The sequence below is a fragment of the Mirounga angustirostris genome, unplaced genomic scaffold (genome assembly GCF_029215605.1).
Source record: "Mirounga angustirostris isolate CCGP_5_RB_7025 unplaced genomic scaffold, mMirAng1.0.hap1 SCAF_16, whole genome shotgun sequence".
Classification (NCBI taxonomy): Eukaryota; Metazoa; Chordata; class Mammalia; order Carnivora; family Phocidae; genus Mirounga; species Mirounga angustirostris.
Genome location: NW_026991724.1, coordinates 55,016,497 through 55,042,844, shown reverse-complemented (window position 1 = coordinate 55,042,844; position 26,348 = coordinate 55,016,497). Strand labels below are relative to the sequence as shown.

At 51.3% G+C, this 26,348-nt stretch overlaps 1 protein-coding gene across 4 annotated transcripts in view; it reads right to left on the bottom strand.

Moving 5' to 3' along the window:
- Positions 1–26,348, bottom strand: part of LOC123856093 (serine/threonine-protein phosphatase 2A 65 kDa regulatory subunit A alpha isoform) — a 48,828-nt gene that overhangs the window by 14,146 nt on the left and 8,334 nt on the right. For all 4 annotated transcript variants that reach the window (XR_010408296.1, XR_010408297.1, XM_064581780.1 and 1 more), the window contains exons 2-12: positions 21,639–21,729; positions 16,442–16,542; positions 12,103–12,335; positions 11,013–11,160; positions 10,738–10,893; positions 8,201–8,315; positions 8,021–8,091; positions 7,434–7,568; positions 1,275–1,448; positions 933–993; positions 151–305 (exon numbers count right to left, since the gene is read on the bottom strand). Coding sequence is in view for 2 of the 4 variants with exons in the window: in XM_064581780.1 (XP_064437850.1) it covers positions 151–305; positions 933–993; positions 1,275–1,448; positions 7,434–7,568; positions 8,021–8,091; positions 8,201–8,315; positions 10,738–10,893; positions 11,013–11,160; positions 12,103–12,335; positions 16,442–16,542; positions 21,639–21,729 (1,440 nt within the window). In the remaining 2 variants the exon portion in view is untranslated. The remainder of the gene's footprint in view (positions 1–150; positions 306–932; positions 994–1,274; positions 1,449–7,433; positions 7,569–8,020; positions 8,092–8,200; positions 8,316–10,737; positions 10,894–11,012; positions 11,161–12,102; positions 12,336–16,441; positions 16,543–21,638; positions 21,730–26,348) is intronic.

Here is a 26,348-nt window from a genome sequence, read left to right as displayed (position 1 = left end):
AGTTCCTCAGGGACTCATCCCTACCCCCCCAAACCTCACCATGTCCCCACTCCCAAGCCAGACGTCTTCCTTAGGACGCCCGCCATCCCTCCTCTCCCAGGTACTCCCAGTTCCCTGGGCACAGGCCAGCGGGCAGGTGGGGGCGCTCACATTGATGCAGAAGAGCGTAGTCATACGGTGCAGGTAGTTGGGGTCCCCAGACATGGCCAAGACCTTGGGGATGATAGTGGCATGGGCCCACTCCTTCCCAAATTTCTCCACCAACTTCTTCAGGTTGCTGGTGGCCGCCTCACGGATGGCATAGACTGCAGAAGGGCAGGGGTTCAGGAGGTGGAGGAGTGAGCAGGCAGGGAGTGACAGGCAGTCGCATACCTAGGTACTAAGCTGCAGGTGAACCGAACAGTTTGCTATGTGCTAAAGGTAGGGTTATCTTCCCAATGGCTCTAAGACACAGGTTTCACTACTGGCCTTTTATAAACGGGCAAACTACAGCTCTAAGAAGTGATGTGCCCAAGCAAATCATTCAGTAATTAGTACTTGGAACAGTAACGATACAGACCATTGTTAACTTCAATTTTTACCCGTCAGTGAAAACAATGAGCAGTTCTCACAACAGCCCCGAAAGACTGAGAAGCCCCCTCTTTCACAAAGGCGTGTGCTTGAGCTTCCACAGCCAGGGGGCAGGATTCCAGCCCAGGTCATCTGCCCGGTGGCCCTCACACTCTCTCTCTACTGTACCAGGCCACCCCTACGTGATCTGCTCTATCCCCCTCCCATCTTGCATTTCTCTAGGATTCTAAAAAGCCAAGGAGTTGGTCCACATAAGCAGCTGGCCTGGGAGAGTGACTCCACACCCCTCCCGGTCCCAGCCAATGCCCATCTATCCTTCCTGGAGCACCAGCACCCTCCCCCATCCTACTGGAGAGACTCACCATGATCCACAAGCCAGGCCATGCACAAGGAGTTGAGCTTCTCATCAAAGAACTCCACCCCCTTCAGAAGAAAAAAAGGTTAAGGAAATCAAGGGAGACTGGGTAGTTTCCAGCGATACCCCAGGGAAACACCCCCACCCAAACACATCGGGTATTTCTCAGCTTCATCTGGGGGGCTCCTCTCCCTTCTCTTTTCTAACTGAAGTCTACTCACCTTTATAGCCCCATTGCCCGTGCCCCTTCCTCCTAATCCCCAGACAGCCCGTACAGGCCCCAGTGACACTGTCATAGCCCTGGACACACTGCCCACGACAAGGCCTGAGCCCAAGCCACCTCACTCACCAGCTGTCCAGCCAGCAGGGGCATGTACTCAATGATGGCCAGCCGCACTCGCCACTTGGCGTCTTCAGCCAGCTCCACAATGGCGGGGAGCAGGGACTGGGACAGCTGCCGGATCCCGATCACCTCATTCACGCAGTCCAGGTTGGAGATGATGTTCAGCCGCACCTCCGGGCACTGAGGAGAAGACAGGGGTCTGAGAAGATGCACCTGGCCCAGAAGAGGGCTGAGAAAGTTGCGCCGCAACAACTCCGTAGAAGCCGCACTTCCTGAGGGCCTGCTACTGCCCTGCCCGGCTCCTCCTGAGCAAGAAACATGGGTTATTATGGGAGGCAGTTTTCAAATCTCACCAGAGAGCACAAGACATGTTCATTCATTCTGAAGAACCTGCAGGAATCACTGCAGAAATATGGTGCTCTGGAAAAAAGAGACATGGTAACATTCCTACTCTGCTGGGTGCCGGCTGGGAGCCCATCAGCAGGGGACGGTATCTCCCTGGCTGTTAATCTGTGACAGGGAAGCAAGCATCTAGCCTCGGGGGTGGTTGAGGTCATTAGAGTGCCTGCTGGCGTCTGATCCACAAGAGGCCTGATGTGTGGGAGCTCATTAGAATCACTTCTGTGACTTCTATTCTCGCTGCTGGTCTTTTTTTTTTTTTTTAAAGATTTTATTTATTTATTCATGAGAGACAGAGAAAGAGAGGCAGAGGGAGAAGCAGGCTCCCAAGGAGCAGAGAGCCTGATGCGGGACTCCATCCCAGGATGCTGGGATCATGACCTGAGCCGAAGGCAGACGCTTAACCATCTGAGCCACCCAGGCACCCCTCGCTGCTGGTCTTTGAGCTCTGTAAGGAGCACGTCTCATTCATCCTTATGTCTCCGGTACCTGGCACAGTCTCTGGCCCATAGCAGGTGCTCAACACATTTCTGCTCAAAGAATGCACAAAGGAATAAGGAAATATTTTTGAGTTGCCTGTTGACTACCAGTATTATGAACACTGACTTACTACGTATGTATACACGCACATACGTTACTATACATGTATATACATATACACACATAGGTACCCCACCTACTTCCATAAAGCATGTGAACAACTTGTAAGAAAAGGCACATAAACACAATTAGTTGTTAATCAAAACAGAAGCCCTACTAATCCTTGTCTCAAATCACATATTCCTAGATGGCAGACATCACAAGAAGTTCTAACTTGAACCAAGTGAGAAACAAATCACTGAACCAAGTAAACCAGTGTGCTTTGCAATAAAGGGTTAACTCAGCAAGTCCAGGTTGCTCAAACTCGGCACATTCCGAACAAGGGTTGGGCCCTTGACCAGTTTCTGGGAGATCTCTAAGCCCCTGGAATATCCTGTGTGGTGAGAGTATCCTTGTGGTTACCTGGGAGACTTGGGCTGTGCCAGACATTATGCTAACAACATGATTTACAGCAAGGACCGAGCTATCCACTTGACCTCTGGAGGGCCTGCAGACCGAGTAACTGAGGTCAACCATGCAGGCAGCTCCAATCCATGGCCATGTAACCAAACCCCAATAAAATCCCTGGAAACCAAGGCACAGTGACCTTCTGTGGTTGGCAATACTCTGTGGATGCTGTCACATGTCATCCATGGGAGATTTAAGCTCCGTCCACAGGACTGCACAGGAGAGGACACCTGGCAGCTCATGTCGAGTCTCCGCTGTGCACCTTTTTCCTGACTTTATCCTTTCACTGTGACCAACAGCAACCCCAAGTAGGAGAGCTTTTCTGAGAGGGCTGTCTTAGCAAATCACTGAACCTGAGCATGGTGGTGGGAAGACAGACGCAGAAAGCAGTGAAGAGTAATGCAACTGCTGAAAGGACAAGGGGGGGCTCGGCTGGCACCTCTCAAGTAAAATCCCCAGAGTCCCGCCAACAAATGCCTCTTTCCTTTATCAAACACAGTAAGGCTCTTATTTAGGAACAGAAGACAGACAATTCCCTGCTGGCTAGTCCAATGGCTGAAGAACTCTCAGAACCAACACCATTTCCCTCCCTACACGGTACTAATTCATTCCTTTCTAGAGCCAAGGATACTTAGGGAGGGAGAAACTATCCCAATACTGACTACCCTGTTGGTTTCCCCTTTCTATGACAGTTGCTTTAAATCTTACAGAGTGGATTTAAACCTTTTTTTTTTAAGATTTTATTTATTTATTTGACAGAAAGAGACACAGTGAGAGAGGGAAAAGAAGCAGGGGGAGTGGGAGAGGGAGAAGTAGGCTTCCCGCTGAGCAGAGAGCCCAATGCGGGGCTCGATCCCAGGACCCCGGGATCATGACCTGAGCTGAAGGCAGACGCTTAATGACTGAGCCACCCAGGCACCCCAGGACTGAAATGTTTGTGAAACGCTTGTGAAACGTTGATTACATAAATTGTATCAACTCATGTAAATAACTGAACATTAAGTCAACTTTTCTTTCTCTCTTTTTTTTTTTTTTTAAGAGATGGGGAGAGGGGAGCGGTGGGAGAGGCAGAGGGAAGGAGAGAGGGAATCTTAAGCAGGCTCCACACTTTGCATGGAGCCCAATGTGGGGCTCAGGGCTCGATCTCATGACCCTGAGATCATGATCTAAGCCATTTTGACGTGAGTCAAAATCAAGAGTCAGATGCTTAACCGTTCAAGTCACCCAGGCACCCCTCAACGTTGCTTTTCTTTTTTTCTTTTAAAGATTTTATTTATTTGACAGAGACACAGCGAGAGGGAACACAAGCAGGGGGAGTGGGAGAGGGAGAAGCAGGCTTCCTGCGGAGCAGGGAGCCCGATGCAGGGCTCGATCCCAGGACCCTGGGATCATGACCTGAGCTGAAGGCAGACGCTTAACAACTGAGCTACCCAGGCACCCCCTCAACGCTGCTTTTCTTAAAGGGACAATGTTTTATAAACATATAAACAATGTTTTATAAACATTATAATGTTTATAAAAGCCTGAACTGTCATAATGTTAAGAGATTATTCCTATTCTTTCTTTTCCTAAGAAAGATTTCTGGAGTGGGAACAGCCCCATCTGCCACCCTAACCCCAGTCTAGGAAGGCAAGTTAGTTTGGATGTGCATGTGTCAGAATCTACTCCAGGGGAATGTAATAAAGATGATCCAAGTCAACTGGGCGGACCAAGATGTGGTCAGAGTCAGGGCTGGCAAGGGTGAGGAGGGAGCCTCGCATTATCCCTCACTTGGTATGAAGGCATCAGCAACACCCAATATAAAGAGGGAAATTTCTTCTTTGAATAAATTGGAAATCAACCAGATTGAGGTCTCATTTGAATAAAAAACAAGTGAAAGGCATCTAAAACCATCGTGATGGCCTTTCTGTACTGTGTAGAGACCCACGTGCTGAGTCTGGCCTGCTTTCAAATGTGATGAAGAATTAAGGGAGTTAGCACCTACCCAGGGCTGTGAATGTCCTGACAGTGAATGGGCCTCTTTACTTTCCCTGAAGGTTAGCCATACACAATCCTAAAGATGGAAAATACTGCACGTACCCATATGGGAGTCTCACCTCTGGAGACGAGGAAGAAATGAGCATCTAACAAACCACCACCTAACTGAGTATGGACTCTGCAGCAACACACGAGCCAAACCAAGCCTCCTGTGTCAACAGGCTTACTTCCCCCAGTTGCCATGTCACTCCCTGGTGCAGAGCATCAGAAAGCCCATCTCAGAAGGCCCAGAGGAGGAACTCTGGGCCACAGCTGAAGAGCAACTCTTGCTGGGGTATCTGAAAGGTCAGGTATAATTCTGAGACTCCATGTCAGCCAGAGACCAGAGACAGGAGAAGCCTTTCTCAGATGAAGGCTTTCCCACAAACCACCACTTACCCTCAGGAAGGGCAGAAAACTATTTCCTTATTGAAACTACTCTGGTCATAAAACAACAACAAAACAAGGCTTTGAAATGAGCCAATAAACCAAGTGAGTGTGTGTGTGCAGTGAAGGGTTAACTCAGCAGGCCTGGACTGTCCGAAACCTACACTTTTCAAAGACAGGGCTGGCCCCCACCTAGCTCCTGGGAGGTCACCTGAGCCCCTGGTGCATAAGGCACGGTGTCCTGAACACATGAGAAGAGAAGGCGCAAACAAATACAACGCCTTACGCCACGTAACTTCAGGCATATCCAGAAAAAGGCCTTTTATTTGGATAAGTTTATAAACCTTATCACATATAAAATATAAAGTTCACAGATCTAAAATTGAAATCTCAAATACAAGCCAGATGACTAACTCACACCAAGAAAACCACGATGGGTTTTTTTCTTTTCTTCTTTGCAAGAGAAGCTGCGCTGGGACAGACCGCGGCTGCGGGAGTATGATCGCCACGCAGCACTTGCTAACGGCGAAACCAGTGCAGAAACCGGCTCTGGCTCCGGCTCCCGCACTGTTTTAGCACGTGTGGGCTCACCTTCACACTCAAGCTCAGTGTGGATCTCTCCTCGACGCCAGAAAGCAAAATGCTCCCCAAGGCCCTGGTGAGGTGTTAAAAGGACACAAAAGCCAATTCGAGGGACTCTCACCAGGCAAGCTGTCCCCATTTAAGCATCAGAAGTGAATATAAATCATAACAAGTTATAACTACAAAAAGCATACTTCTAAAAGAAAACATATGTGAAGCACTTTACTTGGGTCATAAAATTCAAGTCATTACAAAAATTATGGTTTAAACTGTAACAACTGATACAAATAAATGACCAAAAGTAAGATTACTAAGCTTCTCTTTAAAGGGCGCATTGTCTGTAATTCTGTGGCTGAGAGATTATCCCATCATAGCAGAATTTAAAAACGTGACATTTTGGGGCCAGTGGCAGAGGACTCAGGCTGATGTGATTTCCTAGTACTGGGTGTGCTGGGGGGCGGGGGGTGTAGGGAGAGCAGGGAGGCAGGAAGACTGAGGCCTTTGGCAGAATGAGTCACAGTCCAGCAAACTGTCTCACCATCTGCCTGGTCACCACCATGACAAGAACCAGGGAGCCTGCAAACCACCCCTGCCCCACATGGTCCTGTCCGCATCTCTGCAGCCACACCTCTCTCCCACCAGCCTGGTCTCCCTGTACCTCTCCTGGCCTCCCCACTGCATTCTTTCTTTGACAGTAGCCTCAGGGTTCCTTTCTTTTTTTTTTTTTTTTTTTTTTAAGATTTTATTTATTTATTTGAGAGAGAGCGAGAGAATGAGAGAGAGCACATGAGAGGGGGGAGGGTCAGAGGGAGCAGCAGACTCCCTGCTCAGCAGGGAGCCCGATGCGGGACTCGATCCAGGGACTCCAGGATCATGACCTGAGCCGAAGGCAGTCGCTTAACCAACTGAGCCACCCAGGCGCCCAGGGTTCCTTTCTAACACCCAGATCTGTTCCAGTGCCTCCAGCTGCCCACCGTTTGGTTCAAGTCCAAACTCCTTCCTTGGCTGTCACCCCACGACCTGTCCAGCCATCACCCAGCACACACTCATCTTCTGTGCTCCAGGCCAACTGAACCCGCAAGGTGTGGTCGCATGACTGGCTCTGGCCAATGGGGTGTGTGGGGAGGGAACAGACTGATGGGTGCTCTCTTTTGGGTCTTGCCCTTACGAGGACCACACTTCCTGCTGTCTAATACCTTCTGCCTCCATACTGGCTGGGGGTGGTGAAAATCAGAGCAGCTGTCTCAGACCCAGAGAGCGCGGAGGTCAGCAGGGCTAACCCCCAGCGTAGGCCCACCTAGCTCTGAACTGTTGTGAGAAAATTAATTCTCTTATGTAAGCCACTGTATTTTGGGGTCTTCATTACAGCACCTTTACCTAAATTTTAAAAGACACAAATGTATCACAGCACCTACATGATCATGGAATCATGGGATTGCCCATCTGTCTCTCTCTACTGTCAGTCTCTGAAGGTCTCTGAGAAGTACAACTGTCTTAGATTTTTTTGGTATCCCTGACACCCAGAAAAAGAACCAGCACAGAGCAAGGGCATGCAAAACGTTGCCTAATAAGTGAATGAGCGAATGCACAGTAGACAGTGCCCACCAGTATTCAACTCATTCGGGACCTGGGTGTCTGTTAAGATTCTAGGAGACTCCCGGCCAATCTGGGAAAGCAGCTGACCCACCTGTCACCTCTGCCAACCGAGGGCTCGAGCCTTTGCGGCACCCTTACCTCATCCTTCAGCTGAGCCAGGAAGAGGGGCAAGAGGTGCTCAATGGTGTTGTCTTTGCCCAGGATGGGCGAGAGGCCCATGATGACGGAGGCCAGGGCCGACTTCACGTGTTGGTTGGCATCTGACACCAGCTCCTGGGAGGGAGAAGGAAGGGGGAGCCACAGGGTCAGGATGACCCCTGCAGCAGCAAGTGACCAAGCACACTCCCACCTGCTATGAGGCCTGAGCCCTGGCCTGCTTCTGCCCTTCTCCCTCATGGAGCAGGGATGGTTTAGGGTACAAAGGTATAAGGCAGTTTCTTTACCTGTCCCGCCTGCTTAGAGCTCCATGAGCCTGCTCCTAGAAGCCCCCCACCCTAAGGCCAAAGCTCTTAGAACTTTTGAGGGGAAGCACTCCCACTCCAAGCTCAGCCCCAAACCTCAGATTCTGCCTGCACTCAGGGACCCCACCTGCTTCCAACCCAACACCGCCCAGTCCTAGAAGGCTGGGGACTGTTTGCCTCTGAATGTCCATAAAGCCCAATGTCCACCCCTCCTCTTCAGCAGGCTAAGATCTGCCCTATTCCTCCCACCAAACTCCTTGTTACCTTGATGCAGGGTAAGATCTGGGTCATGATCACATTCTCCCGACAGTCAGCTGAGAGATTTTCACAGAATTCTGTGGGAGGGAGAAGGGAGGCAGAGGAAGGTGAGACCTGATGTCCTGGTTCTGCCTCGGGCCCCTCGGACACCCTCCCATTTGCTGTGTTCTGGTTGCCAGCACCAACCTTTGACCTTGTGGGAGGCTGCGGCCCTCACCTCGGCCTCACAGTCTTTCATCAGGTTCTGGAAGGCAGGCACCAGGTCTGTCTTGGTGATCTCAGGCCCCACTGCTTTCTGGAGCTGCAGACAGAAAGCAGGGGGAGTGAGAGGGCTGGGCAGTACTCTGGGTGAATGAGACCAGAATCGAAGTTAAAGGCACCAGAACTGGGGGTGAGAAGAACGCGGCCCTTGGAATCACTGCTGAGATCTACTCCCAGCACCACGGGGTGAGCCCAGGCAAGTCTCCAAGTCTCTCTGAGCCTGTTTCCTCAAAAGCAGAATGAGGGCCATGAGTACCTACCGCACAGTGTTGTCTGCATTAAAAATAACAACAGGTCTCCTTACTGCTCAAGCCATTTGGGGTGGGGTTTTCTGTTATCTGATCCAAAAACATTCTAGTGGTATGGCTCCTCCTTTTTATTAATTTTAGTTAAATATTAATTTTAATTTATATTCTATATTTTTCAAATTGGTTACCCGACCCTGTATTACTTTTTTTTTTTTTTTTTAAAGATTTTTTTATTTATTTGAAGAGAGAGACACAGCGAGAGAGGGAACACAAGCAGGGGGAGTGAGAGAGGGAGAAGCAGGCTCCCCGCGGAGCAGGGAGCCCGACGCGGGGCTCGATCCCAGGACCCTGGGATCACGACCTGAGCCGAAGGCAGACGCTTAACGACTGAGCCACCCAGGCGCCCCCCTGTATTACTCTTGCAACGAAATGGCGCGTCAAGACTGAGGGGGAAGAAGGCATGCCAGGGAAGGCACCTGTGTTCTGCTGAAAAGCTGGCTCCGGAAGACTTCGCAGGAAGCAGGACAGCTCATGACTAAGAAGGCAACAAACAAAAACTCTGAAGGGCCCAATGCTACCTGGGGCAAGTGCTGCCCCTCAGACAAAACAGGACACCTACTGAGTGTCTCCTGCGCACTGCGCACTGCTTAACTCTAAAATCCCTGCCTTCATTGAGCTTTTATCTAAAACCCAGTGTGATACAGGTCATGCTGTCCAGAAGCCGAGGATGGAAGAATCGTCTTTAACCAGGTGCTGAGCCTCCAGGGTGCAGCCGCCCTGTGCTAACATTTTCACGGGGAACACGGATGGTCCAGGAAATGTTATCCTGAGGCTCCAAGTCCTTCCAGCAAACACCATGGAAATAAGCACACTCACAGGAACAGGGAGCCACAGGGTAGAATGGCACCCAAGACTCGAACCCTGTGCTTCTCTCCAGCTTTCTCTCATGTGGGGCCCCCAAGAGCAAGTCCTGAATGTTCTCACTTGCACTGGTTCTGGACTCCCAGGGCTCCATGCGCATGCTGTCCTTTTGTTGGAACACAGTCCTAACCCAGCTCTCACCCACTCATCTTCTAGAACCAGCTGCAGCACCACCTCCTCTTCTCAATGCCCCACACAGGTCTGTCGGCTTTGGGGCTGACAGTTTCCCTCTATCTCAGCGGACCCTCCCCTTCAGGCTGCCTGCTCCTTGGGGAGGCTGGGAATATGAATTCACTGGATCCCCAGCACCCACAAAAAGAGCCAATGCTCAACAAACATGATGGTGGGATAAGCAAACTTGAGTCTCTGTGGAAAGAGCACTGTCCTAGGATCTTGTCAGAGACCTGGGATCTTTTCCTTGTTCTGCCTGCCTGGTGGTGTCATTCTGACCGGTTCTGAGCTGTGCTATGGGCTGAACTGAGCCTCCAAAATTCCTATGTTGCAGGCCCTAACCCCTCAGTACCTCAGAAAGTGACTGTATTTGAAGACAGGGTTTTAAGAGGTAATTAAGGTGGCCCTACTCCAAAATGACTGGAATCCTTATAAGAGGGGGAGATTAGGACACAGGCATGCACAGAGGGGAGACCATGTGAAGATATGGGAAAAGACCATCTACAAGCCAAGAAAAGAAGTCTCGGAGGGGCGCTTGGGTGGCTCAGTCAGTTAAGTGCCAGACTCTTGATTTTGGCTCAGGTAATGATCTCAGGGTCCTGGGATCAAGCCCTCCGGTGGGCTCTGTGCTCAGTGAGGAGTCTACTTGTCCCTCTCTCTCTGTTCCTCCTCTCTCGCCCAATAAATAAGTAAATAAAATCTTAAAAAAAAAAGTCCTGGACTAATCTCCAGCACAGTGAGCAAATAAAGTACCCTCCAGTCTGTGGTACTGTGTCATGGCAGTCCCCAAAACTAATACAGGCTATGCCCTCCCTTTTGTAAAAGGGGAGAGTTTGATTAGGTCAAGAGCACACACATATTACCCTTCTCTGCTCTGTGGCTCTCCACAGAACCTGAACTTGGCTTCAGAATCCTTCCCAACACAGCTCTTCAAGTTGCGACTATTACTCAACCCGGGTTGGCAATATGAAGTGAGACGCAGCCAGATGATCAGAGATCTTACTGCTCAAACACCCAATAATTTGTTGGATATAACTAAAAACCCAGCTTCTACGTGTGGCCCCATCCCTACCCCTCTGAGGGCCTCAGTTTCCCCATCTGTGAGTTGTGAACTGTCCCCACCTCTGTGAACTTGTCAGCCACCATGTATCGGACGCGCCAGGACTTGTCCTCAGCAGCCTGGCGCAGAGTGGGCATCACCAGGGCCTCCAGATCCTCCTGGGGTAGTAGCTGGGCGATGTTCACACATGCCTCCACCGCCAGCAGCCGCACCGAGTCCTGCGGAGAGGATCAGAGCTGTGAGGGCCGCAGAGACCCGTTACCTTTGGGAGTCCCTTTTAGACACAGGATCTGCTAGAGGAAGGGGATGGAGTAGGGGGTTGGGGAGCAGAGCCCACCTGCTCGTCAGAGGCCAGGTTGGAGAACATGGGGATGATCTCACTCTTGACATTGTCCAGCTCCAGCACCTTGGCGAACTCCCCCAGCTTGGAGGCTGCGGCCCGCCGCACCATGGGGGTGTCATCTGAGCATAGGTTCCGGAAGTACCTGGGGGTTGGAAGTGGGACTCAGGGGGAGGAAGGCCTAGGATCCCATAGCAGCACACAGAGGAAGAGAGGAGAAAGCAGACGCAGTCACGCCAAGTCCTGGCTTTGCCTGAGCGACCCCGGACAAGCGATGAGCCCCCGAGTCTTCCCAGGCCTATAGAATGGAGCTGATGGTGATACTTCCCACCGCACAAGGTCACGATGAGGTTTACACGAGATAATGTGCGTGAAAGCAGAGCAGCCGATCTGCACATAGTAAGTCCTAGTGAACGGCAGTTACTGACTGTATCATTCTGACCATATAAAGTTGTTGGGCTAAGATGCTGTCCAGGGGTTCCTCAAAGGTTTTACTTTTCAGGAGTGTGGGGGATGCACGCATGCACACAGACCTCTAAGCAAACGTGGGCAGCTGTAAACCAGTATTCTGTCATGTGTAAGAACTCAGGGCCTGCGCTTGCTGCTCAACAGTCTGTGCAGCTGGTGAGTGAATGACGTCCAGAGGGAGGGGAAGAAACACATACTAATGGGAAATTTTAATCCACTTAGAAGCATTTTCATTCACTGTTCCTGGAGAGGAGTCTTACATACAAGGAATTCTCTGGAGTATCAAGCCTAAGGGGAGGAGGGCGGAGGAGGCGGCCAAACTGAGCCAGTGTATCTGTGAGGGTTCTGGACCGGGGGCAGGCCTGAAATGGCACCCACCCCACGGGTGGGGTGCTTTTATGAGCCAGATCTGTTCCCCGCACTTTGTATGTGGTCGTTCTTGTAAATCCTCACGATGCCCAATGGGAGGAAGGAGCTATCATTTCTCCATTTCCTAAATGAGCAAGAGGCTGTGTCTGGCCCCGGCCTGGGGACGCCGCTCTCTGAGGGGCGGAGGAGGGGCGGAGTGGGGGCTGAGCCTGAGAGAAGGGGTCCAAGCTGAGGCAAGGCTAGGACTCACTGTCGAAGTTCTGCCTTGACGGCGCTGGACACGCGGGGGTAGCAGACAGAGAAGAGGCCGCAAGCGGAGGTGCGGGAGGTGAACCAGTCGCCGCCCGCCAACCGCTTCACCAGCGGCACGAAGTGGGCCTCGAGGTCAGAGGGTGAGTGCTCGTGCGAGATGGCCCGCAAGGACTCCACCGCCTTATCCCGCACCACCGTCTCTTCCACCGTGGCCAGCGACTCCAGGGGTGGCTGCGGGACAGAGCACAAGGTCACAGCAGGTCCCCTCCTCACCACCCCAGCCTCGAGCCCTACCCCATGCCCCTCGTGGCTCATCTCAGAGAAACCTTCCTTGACCTCCCCACCTGCAGGCCTTCCTGAAGAGCCCCAACAAAGAGCCTCACATAGAGGCCCTTGAAGGAGCTTCATTGAGGGCCAGGATCCTCACAATTCTACCTATCACTTTCTGAGCAGAGGGCCACAGCTGTCCTTGGCTCCTCACAGTGCATGGATAATCATGGATACTGACTGGAACATCTATCTGCTGGGTGTCCTAAGCAGGGTCACTGTGTCACACAACCTGGGACCTGGGACCTGGGGGGGGTGGTGGTGGAAGAGAACAGGGGACAATGTCGACTCTATGAAGCAGGTCCCGTGACGGTCTTCATTTTACAGAAGAGGAAACTGAGGCAGGCAAGTTAAATTAACTTGCCCACTCTAGTGCTAGCTACAAGACAGGATCCAAACCAGGCCACCGGGTTCCCGAGTTTGCAAAGGGTTAAAAGCACGGCTGTGGTTTCTGATAGGGGACTGCCCCAGGAGCTCACGTGACTGGCAAACCTGAGGCTTGGGACCGCAGGCCTGGAGGGGTCCTGCTCCTTTAGGGACATCTGACTGGTTCATCACATGTCCCCAGAACCCAGCAGAGCTCCTCGGACAGGGCGGGAGCTCAGCAATTACTGACTGAATAAAGGGAGGCTTAAGTGATTCTAGTCTGTTCAAATAAAGGTGTGAAGATCTGCGGTCTGAAGTCCAGTGTGGCCTGACAGGTGTAGAAGGCAGGAAGAAATCGTACACGGAAATGCCTCCAGAACCCAAGCAGGCAAGAGAATGGAGCAAGGAGCAAAGGTGGCGGGTGGGGACAACTGAAGGAGGCAGAAACTGTGGCATGTAGCCTAGGAAGGACAGCTGCTTCCCAGCTCCATCAACTGTCTCCCCAGGAAAACACAGCTGGTAAAAGCAATCAGTTTTCCAAAAGCAGCCAAAGGGGGCAGGTGTGTATATGTCAAAAATCTCATTTAACACATGCTACACAATGAATGAACACTGAAGACATTATGCTGAGTGAAATAAGGCAGTCAGAGAAGGCCACACGTTGTAGGATTCCTTTGTATGAAGACCCTAGAGTAACCAGATTCATAGACACAGAGAGTGGAATGGTGGGCCCCAAGGGGCAGGGGAGGAGGGGATATGGGGAGTTACTGGTTAATGGGGGAAGATGACAGATGGTGGTGGTGGCCGCACCACAATGTGAATACACTTAATGCCACAAAACCGTATCCTTAAAAATGGTTGTTGGTATTTTTAACCACGATGGATATAAACAAAAAAAAATTCACAAAAGACTGGCAGTGATTCAAGAGGAAAATGTGACACTATGGCAGCCTGGGGGCCGCCAGTGTGTGGCCTCTGTCCTAACGCCATGCTATCGCAGGGTCTCTGGCTCGTCTCATAGGAGTGCGGCTGAAGGTGGGGACGCTGGGCTACTGAAGGGACTGGGCTCCTCTCTGTTCCTGGTCTTCCCGCTTCCCACGCCGGCACATGGAGGTGGGTCCGCAATCAGTATTTGCCATTCACCTGTTCCATCCAGAGAGTGACCGAGGCCAAGTGGTACTTATGTCGCGCCAGGGTGCCGGCCCTAGGGGGTCGCTGCGGGCGGTGGTTCGCACAGTGAGGTCTGTGATCACCCAGGAGGCCTAGCTCACTCAGCACAGACCAACAGAATCAGACCCTCCAGGGCGGGGCCCAGGAAGGTGCATGTTTAGGAAACTCCAAGGGATGCTTTCCCACAATGAGAAGTCGTGCTGTGGGTTCTCCATGAAGGAGAGAGGGCAGAGTTCTCAAACCCAGAGAATATGCGGGGGAGGGGTGTGAACCTCCTAAAATCACTGTACTTTTAGGAGGCTCTAGAGTTTTCATCAGATTTTCAAAGCGACCCAGGATTCCAAAACGGTTAAGAGCTGTAGATACAGAATCAATCCTTGTGCCGTAGCTACGCGGCTCCCTGTGAAATTAATCCCATTTCACCCCTCCAGAGACACGAGGGCTGGATGGCTCTGACACACCTCTGGGTTCCGGAGCCCATACTTGGTACTCATGTTCGTGGAGCGAACAAATTGCACAATAGCCATTTTCCATTTCTCTTTGTCAAAATCCAGATCCATTGGTACCTCCTCCAGGAGGCCTTCGCTGACAGCTCCCCCTTCCCATCCGGAACAGGTCAGGTGCCTCCTCCAGGTTCTAAGGTCCCCCAGCTTCCCTCTTGCCCAGCTCTAATCAGCCTGTAGAGCTACTGAGAGCCCTTGGGGGGGGGGGGGCGATAAGAGAGAGGAGTGGCAGTGATTAAGAGGCAGGAGCCTGGGTTTGAATCCTGACTCTGTCTCTTCCCAGCTCAGGCAATTCAACCTAAACCAGACCTCGAGCCTCAGTTTCCTTCCTCATCTGTGAACTGGGGCTAGCACCAGTGTGCATCTCATAGGGCCCCTAGGGGACATGACAGGTGACTGTGCAGAAGGCACCTGCAGGCACCAAGGAGCACCAGCATTCGGGCCTGACTGGCCTCTGGGTTACCAGTGCTCCCTGGCCCAGGGTCCTCAGGATGTGTTACCAGTGCTCCCTGGCCCAGGGCCCCCAGGATGAACACTGGTCCCAGAGGACACGTGACTCTTCCCCAAAATATGTGTGGGATGACCCTGACCTGGTAAGGCAAGGACTCCAGGGTTCCAGTCCTGCTCCCCAGCAAGCCTGAGCCCTACACCATCTGAGGGCCTTGGGGCCCCTTGTTGAAGCTATGGGATCCGTGTTTTCTGCTCCCAAGTCCTCTGAGATGCTGCTGAAAGCTACAAATTCTCTCCTCAGTAAAACTGATAAATTCCAGGGCTTACAGAAAGTTCCATGGAGCTCAAGGGACCCCTTTTTCACGCTGGCCCCCAGACCTCATCATGTTTGTGTTAAGCAGCCCTAATCTGTGTAAAATGCAGGAAATGATCTCATTCGCATACAACTGTCTGTGTGTACATACACATAAATTATACACGTACACACAGATGAAAGCTGACAGACCAATATTTAATGACAATTATCCAATTTCTTCAGAAACAACACTGTTTAGAAGAAATATCTGTTCAAACCCGAAATCCCCTCAATTTTAAGAAATGCCATTATTTTATACACCACTAAAAGGAAAAAGGCTATGATAAAAATTAAGACATCATTAAGTGCAGATGCCAAATATAAAACTGTGTCTTCAGAAGCATGACATACAGGATTATCGGGGGCAGGGGGAGAGCAGGCAGGAGCAGTGACCTGGGGCTCTGAGGAACAACGAAAACCAAGGGGCTCGGAAACCCGAGGCTCCTCCTTCCCGGATGGCAGGACCAGAGTGTTTCCCTGGTGACAATGGAGTCCACCTTGCTCTTCTCACAAACAGCAGTTACTATTGGTATCTGACCCATCTCTGTGTCCCTAGCCATCACCAAGCACAGGGGCGCACAGGCAGGCACCTGGAACCCCAGCTCTGCTACTTACTACCTGCGAGGCCTTGGCCAAGGTGCTTACCCCTCAGTGTGCCCAGTGGCTCATTTACGAAAAGGGAAATGTCCCTACCCCAAAGGGTGGACATGACCTCGTAACATATGGCATAATGACACTGGCAGCTAACACCTGATAGTATTTACCATGTGCCAAGTACCACACCAAGGGCTTTAATCAATTAAAAAGATACATTTTAATGACTCCCATTTTACGGATGAGGAAAGTATAACACAGAGAGGTTAAGTAACTCTTACAAGTTGCACAGCAAAAGAGTGATAGAACTCAGACTGCCTCCAAGCCCAAAGCCCAAAGCCCTCTATGTTGGGCCAAGTGCCCAGCTAACAGGAAGATAAACAAGTGTATTTTTGGTATTGCTATATGAAACGCTACTACTAATCTGGTGGATTAAAGGGAATGTCCAAGGCTTGCCTGTTCCTAGAACATGACCCCCAGCCTCTCCTGCATTCTTCCCATCCTGCTCCTGGCAGGGCCATGGATCTGACCCCCAAGGGGTGGGCAGGAGACCTCCCTGCCTCCAGACTCACCAGCAGGCAGTGCACGTACTCGGGGCCTCCCACCAGCGTAGTGAAGGTTCCCAGCTGTTCTGCCAGGGCCAAGAGGACCTCATCCTCATCGTAGATGGTGTCTGTGGAACAAAGACAGACTCTGTTACAGTCCCATGCCAAGTCTGACTCCAGCCCCTGAGTGACCCAAGCTGGGAACAAGCAGGCTCCATTCTGCTTCCTCTAACTCTCACCCTCCACCCTGACTGGTGCAGAGATCAAGGTGCAGGCTTGGGTCAGAGGACAGAGCACCAAAGTCCCTCTTCTGCCCTTTACTAGGTGAGGGACACTGGGTGAGTGAGACCAGTCTGCGAACCCATTTCTGCACCTGTAAAATGGTGCTAATGTACATCTCAGCAGGAATTACAGTGAGGAGCAAACAAGACCATGCATATGAGCACAGAGCCTGGTAAATGGGGGCTTTTCGGTTTGGTCCAGCTTTTACCCTCAGCACTGCCTTCTCTGCCAAGAACTAATCTTTCTCTTCAGTCTGAGAAATTCTTCTCCATCCTTCAAGATTCAGTTCAGGTTTCCTGACCAGACCAGGGCACGTCCCTTCTCTACGCTCCCCTCAATCCCAAGCCACCTTTATCAGAGTCCTTAGGAGTCCAGGACCGGCTCCTCTCTGTACCCCATTTTCTGCCAGAGATGAGCACAGCAGGAGCTCAGTCCAGGTTTGCTGGAAGAACACTGGATGACTGTGTAAAGACAGAGCTGCTGTGTCCTAATGCTCAAACCAAAGGCCTTTCTCAACAGTATGGCAGAAGATGCTTCCAGTAGGAACTGCTGACCTCTGTGGCAGAAGACGCTAACATCCCTGACATCTATGCTAGCATTTCAACTTGCCGAGATTAAGCCAAGCATACGGCAGCCCAGCCAGACATCTCCAGGCTCCCCTGCAGCTGGCAGGCCAAGGGACCCTGCTCTGGCCGATGGGGTGTGAGAAGTGGTAGGTTCACACTCTGGGTCACTTCCTCACCACCCTCTCTGCTCATGGGGCTGTCCTCATCCTCCTCACCTTGTGGTGGGTTCTCTGCTCTACTGCTGGCTGGGTGTGCGGCCATTCACTTCACCTCTGAGCCTGTTTTCTCACCCCACATCCCAACAGAGCTGTGTGAGACCAAAGCAAAGTGATGTTTTCTGTGAAGAGCTCAGCATGGGGTCTGGCCCGAGTCAGCGCTTCAGAGAACACACCAGTGTGGCTCCGGGCCCACCAGGCCCTTGGGTCCTTCCCAGCCTCAGTTTCCCTGGCCCTCTCTGTACACAGTTAACTTCGCCCTCTCCGTACATAGTTAACTTCACCCTCCCCATTTTCTCTATCTCCCGGAGACCTTGTGCATATCCATGGCCTCAATTCGTATTCAACTCAGTCCTCAGTCCAGACTCCCTGGCCCAGCTGCGTTCCTGAAAGCCAAATACGTGGAACCTGCCAGCACCTCCTATTTTCATGGTCCCCACCCCCACAGAACCGCCTTCCCAGCCTCCCCATCTTCTCGGCCTCAGAGGCTTAGGGATGCCTCCTCCCCACCTCTCTGATGCAGACCTGTCCACCGTCCACCTCAGTGTCCCTCTGATGACCACCATCTTGCTGGATGACTACAACTGCTTCCTAACTGATTTTTCTGCTTCTGCCCTGGCCCCCAAACCACCCAGCTTCCTTCCAGAGTCCTGAGTGATGCTTTAAATCATGACACTCCCCTACCTCCATCTTCCAATGGTTTCTAAGGAACATGAATTAAAATCCTGACTCCATACACCATGATCCCAGGTGATGTGGCCACTGTACCGATCTCCAACCCACATCTTCCCTCCAACACTGTGCCCATCCACGCCTGCCTCTTCCTGTACCTGGAACATTCTTCTCCCAAAGTCCTACACGGCAGGTGCCATTCAGACCACAGCCCCAGGAAGACCTGCCCTGGCCACCACTGGAATATCCCTTACCCTTATTTCCACTTTGTGTCTCTCTGGCTTCATCACTACTTATTCCCCTGACTGGAACAGAAGCTCCATGAAGACGGGAACTTTGATTTGCTCTCCATCTCACAGCCCACAGTGGTGTGCGTTAGATATTTATGAAATATGCCTACAAATGGCCTCCTTCGAGGTATTTTTTAACTATACCGTGTATTCGCTTAAATGAACCCAGATCTTTTAAACAGAAAAGACTCTGTCCTGAGCTTGAAGAGATGCCATGAACGCGATGAAAGGCAGCAACAAGCCACTCTCCTCTGCTCAGGGAACCTGCATTCATACACCTTCCCAACAAAACCATGTGGTGTGTTTAAGGCAAATCTGGGATTTCTGAGGATACTTTTCACTGGTGTTTGCCTGGGTACAAGCCTTTAAATGGCACGTGACTTTTCAGCCACTGGCACACACAAGTGACCTGACTCACCCTGGAACCCATCCGCATCTCACTGTGGCCAAAAAATTACCAACACCTGTTTCCAACACACTGGGGCATCACGTGGTAATTTTCCCCTCATAACACTGCGACTGTTCTGTAGGTGTGAGCTGAGAGAGGGCTTTCAGCTTGTTCTGAAACAGTACCACCTTTTCTGAAAGACGCAATGTATCTACCATTTGCTATTTTGAACATTTTGCAAAGGGTGAAGCCCAAAGGAAAGAAAATCTGCCACCACTTAACGAAAGCACCCCAAAGAAATGTGTCTTGAATGCCTGACTCCTCTTCCATCTCATGGCTTCTACAGTTCCTCTCACTTGCATTACTGTGATGTCACATGTGGCTCTATGATGAAATAAAGAGGACACATATGTTAGATTCACTGAATTTTGGGGCGCCTGGGTGGCTCAGCTGGTTAAGCATCTGCCTTCGGCTCAGGTCACGATTCCGGGGTCCTGGGATCAAGTCCCGTATCGGGCTCCCTGCTCAGTGGGGAGCCTGCTTCTCCCTCTGCCTGCCATCACCCCTCCTTGTGCTCACTCTCTCCACCTCTGTCAAATAAATCTTTAAAAAAAAATTCACTGAATCTTAACAGCAGCCCACATATTAGATGATGATTCCCGTTTTACAGAGGAAATGAAGCATGTCCTGGCTGGGACTGAACCAGGTTGCCCAACCCCTGGGTCTTTGCTCTCAGCCACTGACCCCAAGTCAACTGCCTCTGCTGTTTTCTTGCCCATACCCACCCCCCCCTTACAATGCTGTGTGCACAGGTTTATTTTCTACATCTCATTCGCCCACCCTCCAGAACCTATCTACAATGGCTGCCTACCTTCACCTATAGGATTAATCCCAGACTGCCGCCTGGCACTCAGAATTGGCAACCCCCCCCCCCACCTGCCCCTGTGCCTCTCCCTTCATCCAATCACCATGTTCAATCCTGCCTCCATTTGCTGTTTACTCCTGCCAGTCCCCTCCCTCCCCCAGGCTGCCTTCCCCACTACCTCACCATAGAGGGACCAGCACTTCCCAAGCATTTTCTACAGACTCAGCTCCGCATGGAGCACTTAATCCTCAACAGCCCTGAGTTAGGTACTCCTCTTACCCCTTGACAGATAAGGGAGTTGAGGCTAGGGGAAATGGAGTAGCTGACCCAGGTTTGCTAGCAGGCTGGTGGCACAGCTGGATTCAAACCCAGGTCCCACCAACTTCTTTACCCACTTTATTTTCTTTTAATCTTTTACTTACTTGAGAGTGAGAGTGCACATGAGCGGGGGGAGGGGGGGTTGAAGGATGGATGACAGAAGGAGAAGCAGGCTCCCCGCTGAGCAGGGAGCCCAAGGTGGGGGCTCAATCCCAGGATCATGACCTGAGCCAAAGGCAGACACAACCGACTGAGCCACCCAGGCACCCCCTTTACCCACTTTATTACACCACCATGCCACACATCACACTCCTTGTGGCCCAGCTGCCCCATCTCAGCACTCAAGAGCTTTCAAGTCTTGCCCACAGTTCACCAGTGGAAGCCACTCAGTTCAGGTCACCTGCTCAGTGTCACATGGATACCTGCTCATGTGGTGTTCGCAGGCAGATAAACCTGTGCTCCTCAGTCATTAGCCGTTGTCACCGTGGGCAATCCCTGTGTCTCTATAGGCCTTCATGTCCCCACATGTCAAAAGAAGGAATAATCATCTCCGCTCCCTTCCTCCCCGGCATCACCACTAAGCCCAAATTAAAGGATCAGGTAGGAGTTTCACAGTGACTCTGAGCCTTCAGTTGCTATTTCAATTAGTATAAAGTAGTAAGAAGAACAGTGGGAACAGAGGATTTACCTCTAACTGGTGGTCCGGTGTGTCAGACACTGTGCTGAGTGCTCTGCACGCATCTGCAGACAGGAGGTGAGCGGGGCAGTCTAACCACTAACACTTGGCAGCTTTTCCCATGTGCTGAGCACAGCCTGTGTGAGCACTTCACATGGCATCTTATTTAAGCTTGGTATCGGGTTACACGGTTAGGCCCACTTCACACACGAAGAATCAGAGGCAGGCAGATGTGAAATACCTTGCCCATGGTCACACAGCTAGAAGGTGCTGGGGCTCGGGTTTGAACCCAGGTCGTCAGGACCCTGAGTCATTAACCAGTGCTGTTAAGTCTGCAGCCAGCATGACTAGATAAATAACCCCTGTGGGTCACCTCTTAGCTGTCTCAGGCAAATGTACTCCTTCACCTCTTCAACCCCAGCGCCCTCACCTATAAAATGGGGGCAGCAGTCTTCCCTACCTTAAGGAGCTGCTGTGAGATTAACAACGGGGAACAATACTCATGTGTACTTACTGAGCAAAGGCCCCCGTTCTGAGGACCATGAACTAACCCAATCCTCACAAGAGAGGGTTGAGAGCACTGCCTGGCACATGGCAGGCAGAGGATAAATGTCAGCAATTACTCTTACTGTTACTTAATGCTCACATCAATGTTATAGCACATGTGTGTTTAATCTGCACTTTATACATAAAAACTCTAAGGAACAGTTAGGTTAAATGACTCACCTCGAGATACCAGCTTTTAACTGTTAGTGCTGTGATTCAAACCTGGCTCCATCTGCCTCCAGACCCCATTCACCAATCCTGCCTCCACCCCACCGTGCCTAGCACGGGGCAGACCCTCACAGTCTGTTAAATCCCTAACGAGGCCTCTCTTACCCAACAGGAACCAAGCCCCCCACCCCCCGGACAGTCCCCACTCCGCCTGGGCCCCAGGAGTCCACCTCCTCACCTGTCAGGAAGGGCAGGAGCTCGCTGCGGGTCCTTTCCACCCCAAGGGCCAGGGCGATGGTGGACAGTTTCTTGATGCTGTTGAGACGAAGCTAATGAGAGAACGAGAAGAGCAGGGAAGAATGTTAGCATGCCCAGACTTAGGGGTGTGTGTCAGCTCCAGACCCAGGCAGCCTCTGGAAGCCTAATGTGTGTAAGGATGTGGCACATACCTACCAAATGCCTGAGTCAGTAAATTACAACGGGAGCAGCAGCCTCACCAAAAGCACCCATGGAGTCTTACTGGGCAGACACCCACTCAGTGGTGCTTTCCAAGACCACTCTCTAAAGCTGCACACTGCATCCCCACACGCCTGATCCTCCTCCTCTGCTTTGGTCCCCTCCTGCACCCAGCACCACCTGACACGCTCCAACAGGGGCGGCCACGTTCCAGCACATTTGCTCTGTGCCGGGTCCTAGGCTGGGTACTCACACACACAGGCTCTCACGACAACCGGGAGGTCAGAGCTGTTATAAGCCTCATTCTACATAGCAGGAAACAGGCTTAGGGAACAAAAGTCCCCTCTAAGGGTTACACAGTTCAGATGCTGTGGGGCAGGGACTGAAACCCAGGACCACCAGCTAATAGAAGACAGTATTATAACAACAGTGCTGTATAAACAGGAGTACCTTCAGCACTAGTAACAGCACTAGCATAAGGGGTTGAATAGTGGCCCCCAGAAGATATGCTCTAGTCCTAACCCCCAGGACTCAAGAATGTGAAAATAGGGACTTTGCAGATGTAATTAAGTCAGCATCTCAAGATGAAATCATCCCAAATTTAGGGGGGAGTCCTTGTGAAACAGTGAAACAGAAGATATGTTTACTGGTCTCTGCCCCTGGTTCCTGCACAGAGTTCCTTGGAATTTCCTCAGTGACAGCAGTGTCTTCCGTTTTAATGAAGCATATCTTGGTGGGCTCCTGGATGGGGACTGGTCACCAGAAAGACCAAGCCATAGTCAGAAGCTTGGAACTTTCAGCCCTACCCTCATCACTGGGAGAGCAGCTGGAAATGGACTTAATGATCAACCATGCCTGCATGATGAAGCTTTCACAAAAATCCTCAAAATATAGAGCTTGGGGAGCTTCCAGGTTGGTGAAAACATCCATATACCAAGAGGGTGGCACACCCCAACTGAAGAGGAACAGAAGCTCCTGTATGCAGGACCCTTCCAGACCTCACCCTATGTAGCTCTTCATGTGCGTGTTCATCTAAATCCTTTATCATATCTTTTATAAGATGATAAGCTGATAAACGTTAAGTGTTTCCCTGAGTTCTGTGAGCTGTTCTGAAAAATCATTAATCCAAGGACAGGGTCATGAGAACCTCAATTTGTAGCCAAGTCTGACAGAAGCTGTCAGTAATGTGGGGACCTATTACTTGCGACAGGCGTCTGAAATGGGGGGTGGTCTTGGGGGACAGAGCCCTTCATCTGCGGGGTTGGCGCGGACTCTGGTGAGAGTTACAACTGAACTGAATTGTAAGACATCCAGCTGGTATTGCAGAGAACTGCTTGGCCTGGGGAAAAACCTCACATGTGGTGGCAGAAGGCGGTAAATATAAACCTTCCCTGTAAATTGCCAGCAAGTACGTATTTTCAGCATCTTGGGCCACGGAGTCTCTGCCCTAACTACTCAACTGTGCGTTGGCGCAAAAGCAGCCACAGATCCAGACACGTATGCAGCCTAAGGGGCAGGGCCGTGTTCCAACAAAACTGCATCTGCAAAAGCAGGCCACGGGCTGAATTCGGTCCATGGACCGTAGTTTGCTGGCCTTTGTACAAGTCTTTAAATGTTCTATAGGTCTGAAGTTTCCCGTAATAAAATATGGGGGAGGGATCCTGACTTAGTTGCCTGTTTCCTTCCTCTTCGTCGTCTCCCAGTTAGATCTCTGGGTTCTTCTCTCAGCTGGGCTATGGGGAAACGCGTGCAAGGGCCAGGGCCCCGACAGCTGCGCGCAGCCCTGAGGACGAGACACCAGCAGGGAATGAGCACAAGCACAAGGCCAGCGACAACAGCTGCTAACATCTGACTGCCTGCGATGTGCCTGACAGCATCCAAGTGCTTGACGTGGAGAAGTAACACACTGGATCCTGAGAACTGAGCTCCAAGGTAGGTACTGTTTAAGGGTGAGGATGCTGAGGCACAGAGACGCTGTCATTTGCCAGAAAGCAGCAGAGCCCAGACTGGAAGCCAGGCACCCAGACTCTTCATCTCAACATCTCTGTAGTTTAGGAAAGGTGCCCAAGGGGTGGGCGCATAGGAATCAGGCCATCTCTGCCATGCTGGAGAGCCCCCCTCCCTCCTGTCTCTGGAGATGCTGGTTTTGGTGTCGTTGAGAATGTCAGCTTAGTTTCGTCAGTCTGCACAGGCGGCACCAGGAACACTCAAGAAAGGCAGCACAGGGTGGCACTCTGGAGCCACGTGGTCTGGGTTCAAGGCTAAGCAGCTTGGGATCCTGGGCCACTCTGTACCTTTCTGGGCCTCAATTTCCTCACCTGTGAAATGGGGATTATAATACCACCCATCCTCAGGTTACTGTGAGTACCAAGGACATAAACCTGGGAACACCCTCTGTGACCTCACCCTGTTGACAGCATCCCGATTTTGTTCAGATACCACAAGAAGGGCACGCGTGGCAGCAGGCTAGCTGTCCCCCCAGGTCTCCTTTCCTTTCTCTTACGGTGAAAGAAAAATAATAATAAATACTCCCATGGTGCATACGGTGTGCCAGGCACCGTTCTAGGTGCCTTCATGTCTTAACTCATTTGATCCTCGAGACAACCTCATGAAGATTCTGGATCAACCATTACGTGGCCAAGGAAACAAAGGCACAGGGAGGTTAAGTAACCTCACACAGCTTATAGGTGGCAGAGCCAGGATGAGAACCCCAGTCACCTGGCTCTTAACAAGTACCATCAATTTTCATTTCTGTGTTTTTAATTTGGGGGGGGGAGGGTAGTGGTGCCCTGAGCAGGTCTAATAACCACAATTTTGAAACAGAGGAGAACACAGACAACACTAGAAGTACCTGCAACAGCTGAAATGAGATGTGCACAGTCATGATTTCCACAGGCTTTGCTGACACTATTTATATTTTGCTATTGTAATACTACAATTCATAATAGGAGGAAGGTTAAATTGGAGTTACAGGTTATTGAAAATAAAGATGTTATTTTCCCCATCCGAATTCACGGACCTGTGCTGGAATTCTGGACGCGCCCCAGGTTAAGAGCTCCTGCACTGGGTTACACTGCCGCTCATAACTCCTGGTTTTCAGCTGTGCACACGACTCCCAGGAAAAGACATTTCTGAATTGCCTTTTCATCCAACATGACCAGGAGATTAACACCCAGCCAGTGAAATCCCAGTGGGAATGGTGTGTGTGACTTCTAGGAAGTGTCCTTAAGGGGACCTGCGGTCACACTCTTCTTCCCTCTTTCCTGCATGGAATGGGGGGCTATGATGGCTGGGCTTCAGCAGCCACCTGGGGATCGTGAGGTAACCTGGAGATGGGGCGGGCAGGATGGAGGACATACAAGCAGAGTACAACATGGAAGAGCCTGAGACCCTGACACCAAAGAGTGAAAGAGTGGCACACCAGCCTGCACGGCCATCAGACTTTTTGGTCATAAGCCAGAAATAAACTTCAAGCCATTTAAGCCTCTTTTAGAATTTTTCTCTTATTTATAGACAAAATGAATTCCAGTGAACTCAGCACATGACCTAGTTCTGGACAAAGAGACAAGGGCAAGTCAGCCAAGGAGCTTCAAAAAAGATTTTCCTCCCGGGGGGGGGGGGGGGGAGGAGGGAGGATGACAAGGTAAAAAAACGTCTCTGTCCTGCGTTCTCTGTGACATTCCTGATGGAGCAGCTATTAATAACATCAGTAAGAAATCCTTACTGTCCCTTGATCGTGGCATAGTGCTGAAGTCTACCCTGTGCACGGCCCCCCAAGCAGGTGCCTGTCAAGCACCCGTGACGTTCCACATACGTGGTTTCGCGACAGCCCATCACCCTGGGCTGGGGCTGCCTGTATGCCCAGCAGCCCTCAGCACACAGCCCAGTACAGAGAGACATAACGTATAAAATCTTCCTCCCCGCCGCTACATCCACCTGTAGAAGAACTACTCACTTTTTAAGGCCCATGTTCCCACTGGATCCACAAAGCTTCCTGACACGAACACGTGCAGTGTGGCCCCAGGGAGCTTCCCCGCCACAAATGTGTACGGTCTGAGCCACAGGCAATCCATCTTCCCTTCACAGACTGAAATCCAAAGGCCCTGCTATGGCCTATGAAGTCCAATGTAATCTAGCCCCCTCCCCACGCACTCGCCCTGCCCACCGCCCCCCTGCCCCTGGAAATTCTGTCACAATGGTTTCCTTGAGAGTAACCAACAAACCAACAACGCAACACCACTCTCACCAAGCTCTTCGCACTCGCTGATGTACTATTTCCTCAGCCTGAAACACTCTCCCTTCAGACACCTCAGGGTGTCCCCCTACTTCACCCAGGTCTCTGCTGGATCCCCTCACACGACCACCCAGAGAAAATAGCATGCCATCACTCTCCCCATATATGACCTCTCACCACTCTCGACACAGACTTCTTTGTTCAGTCTGTCCTTCCCCACCGGAACATCAGCTTCGCAGGGTAGGGACTCTGTCTTCT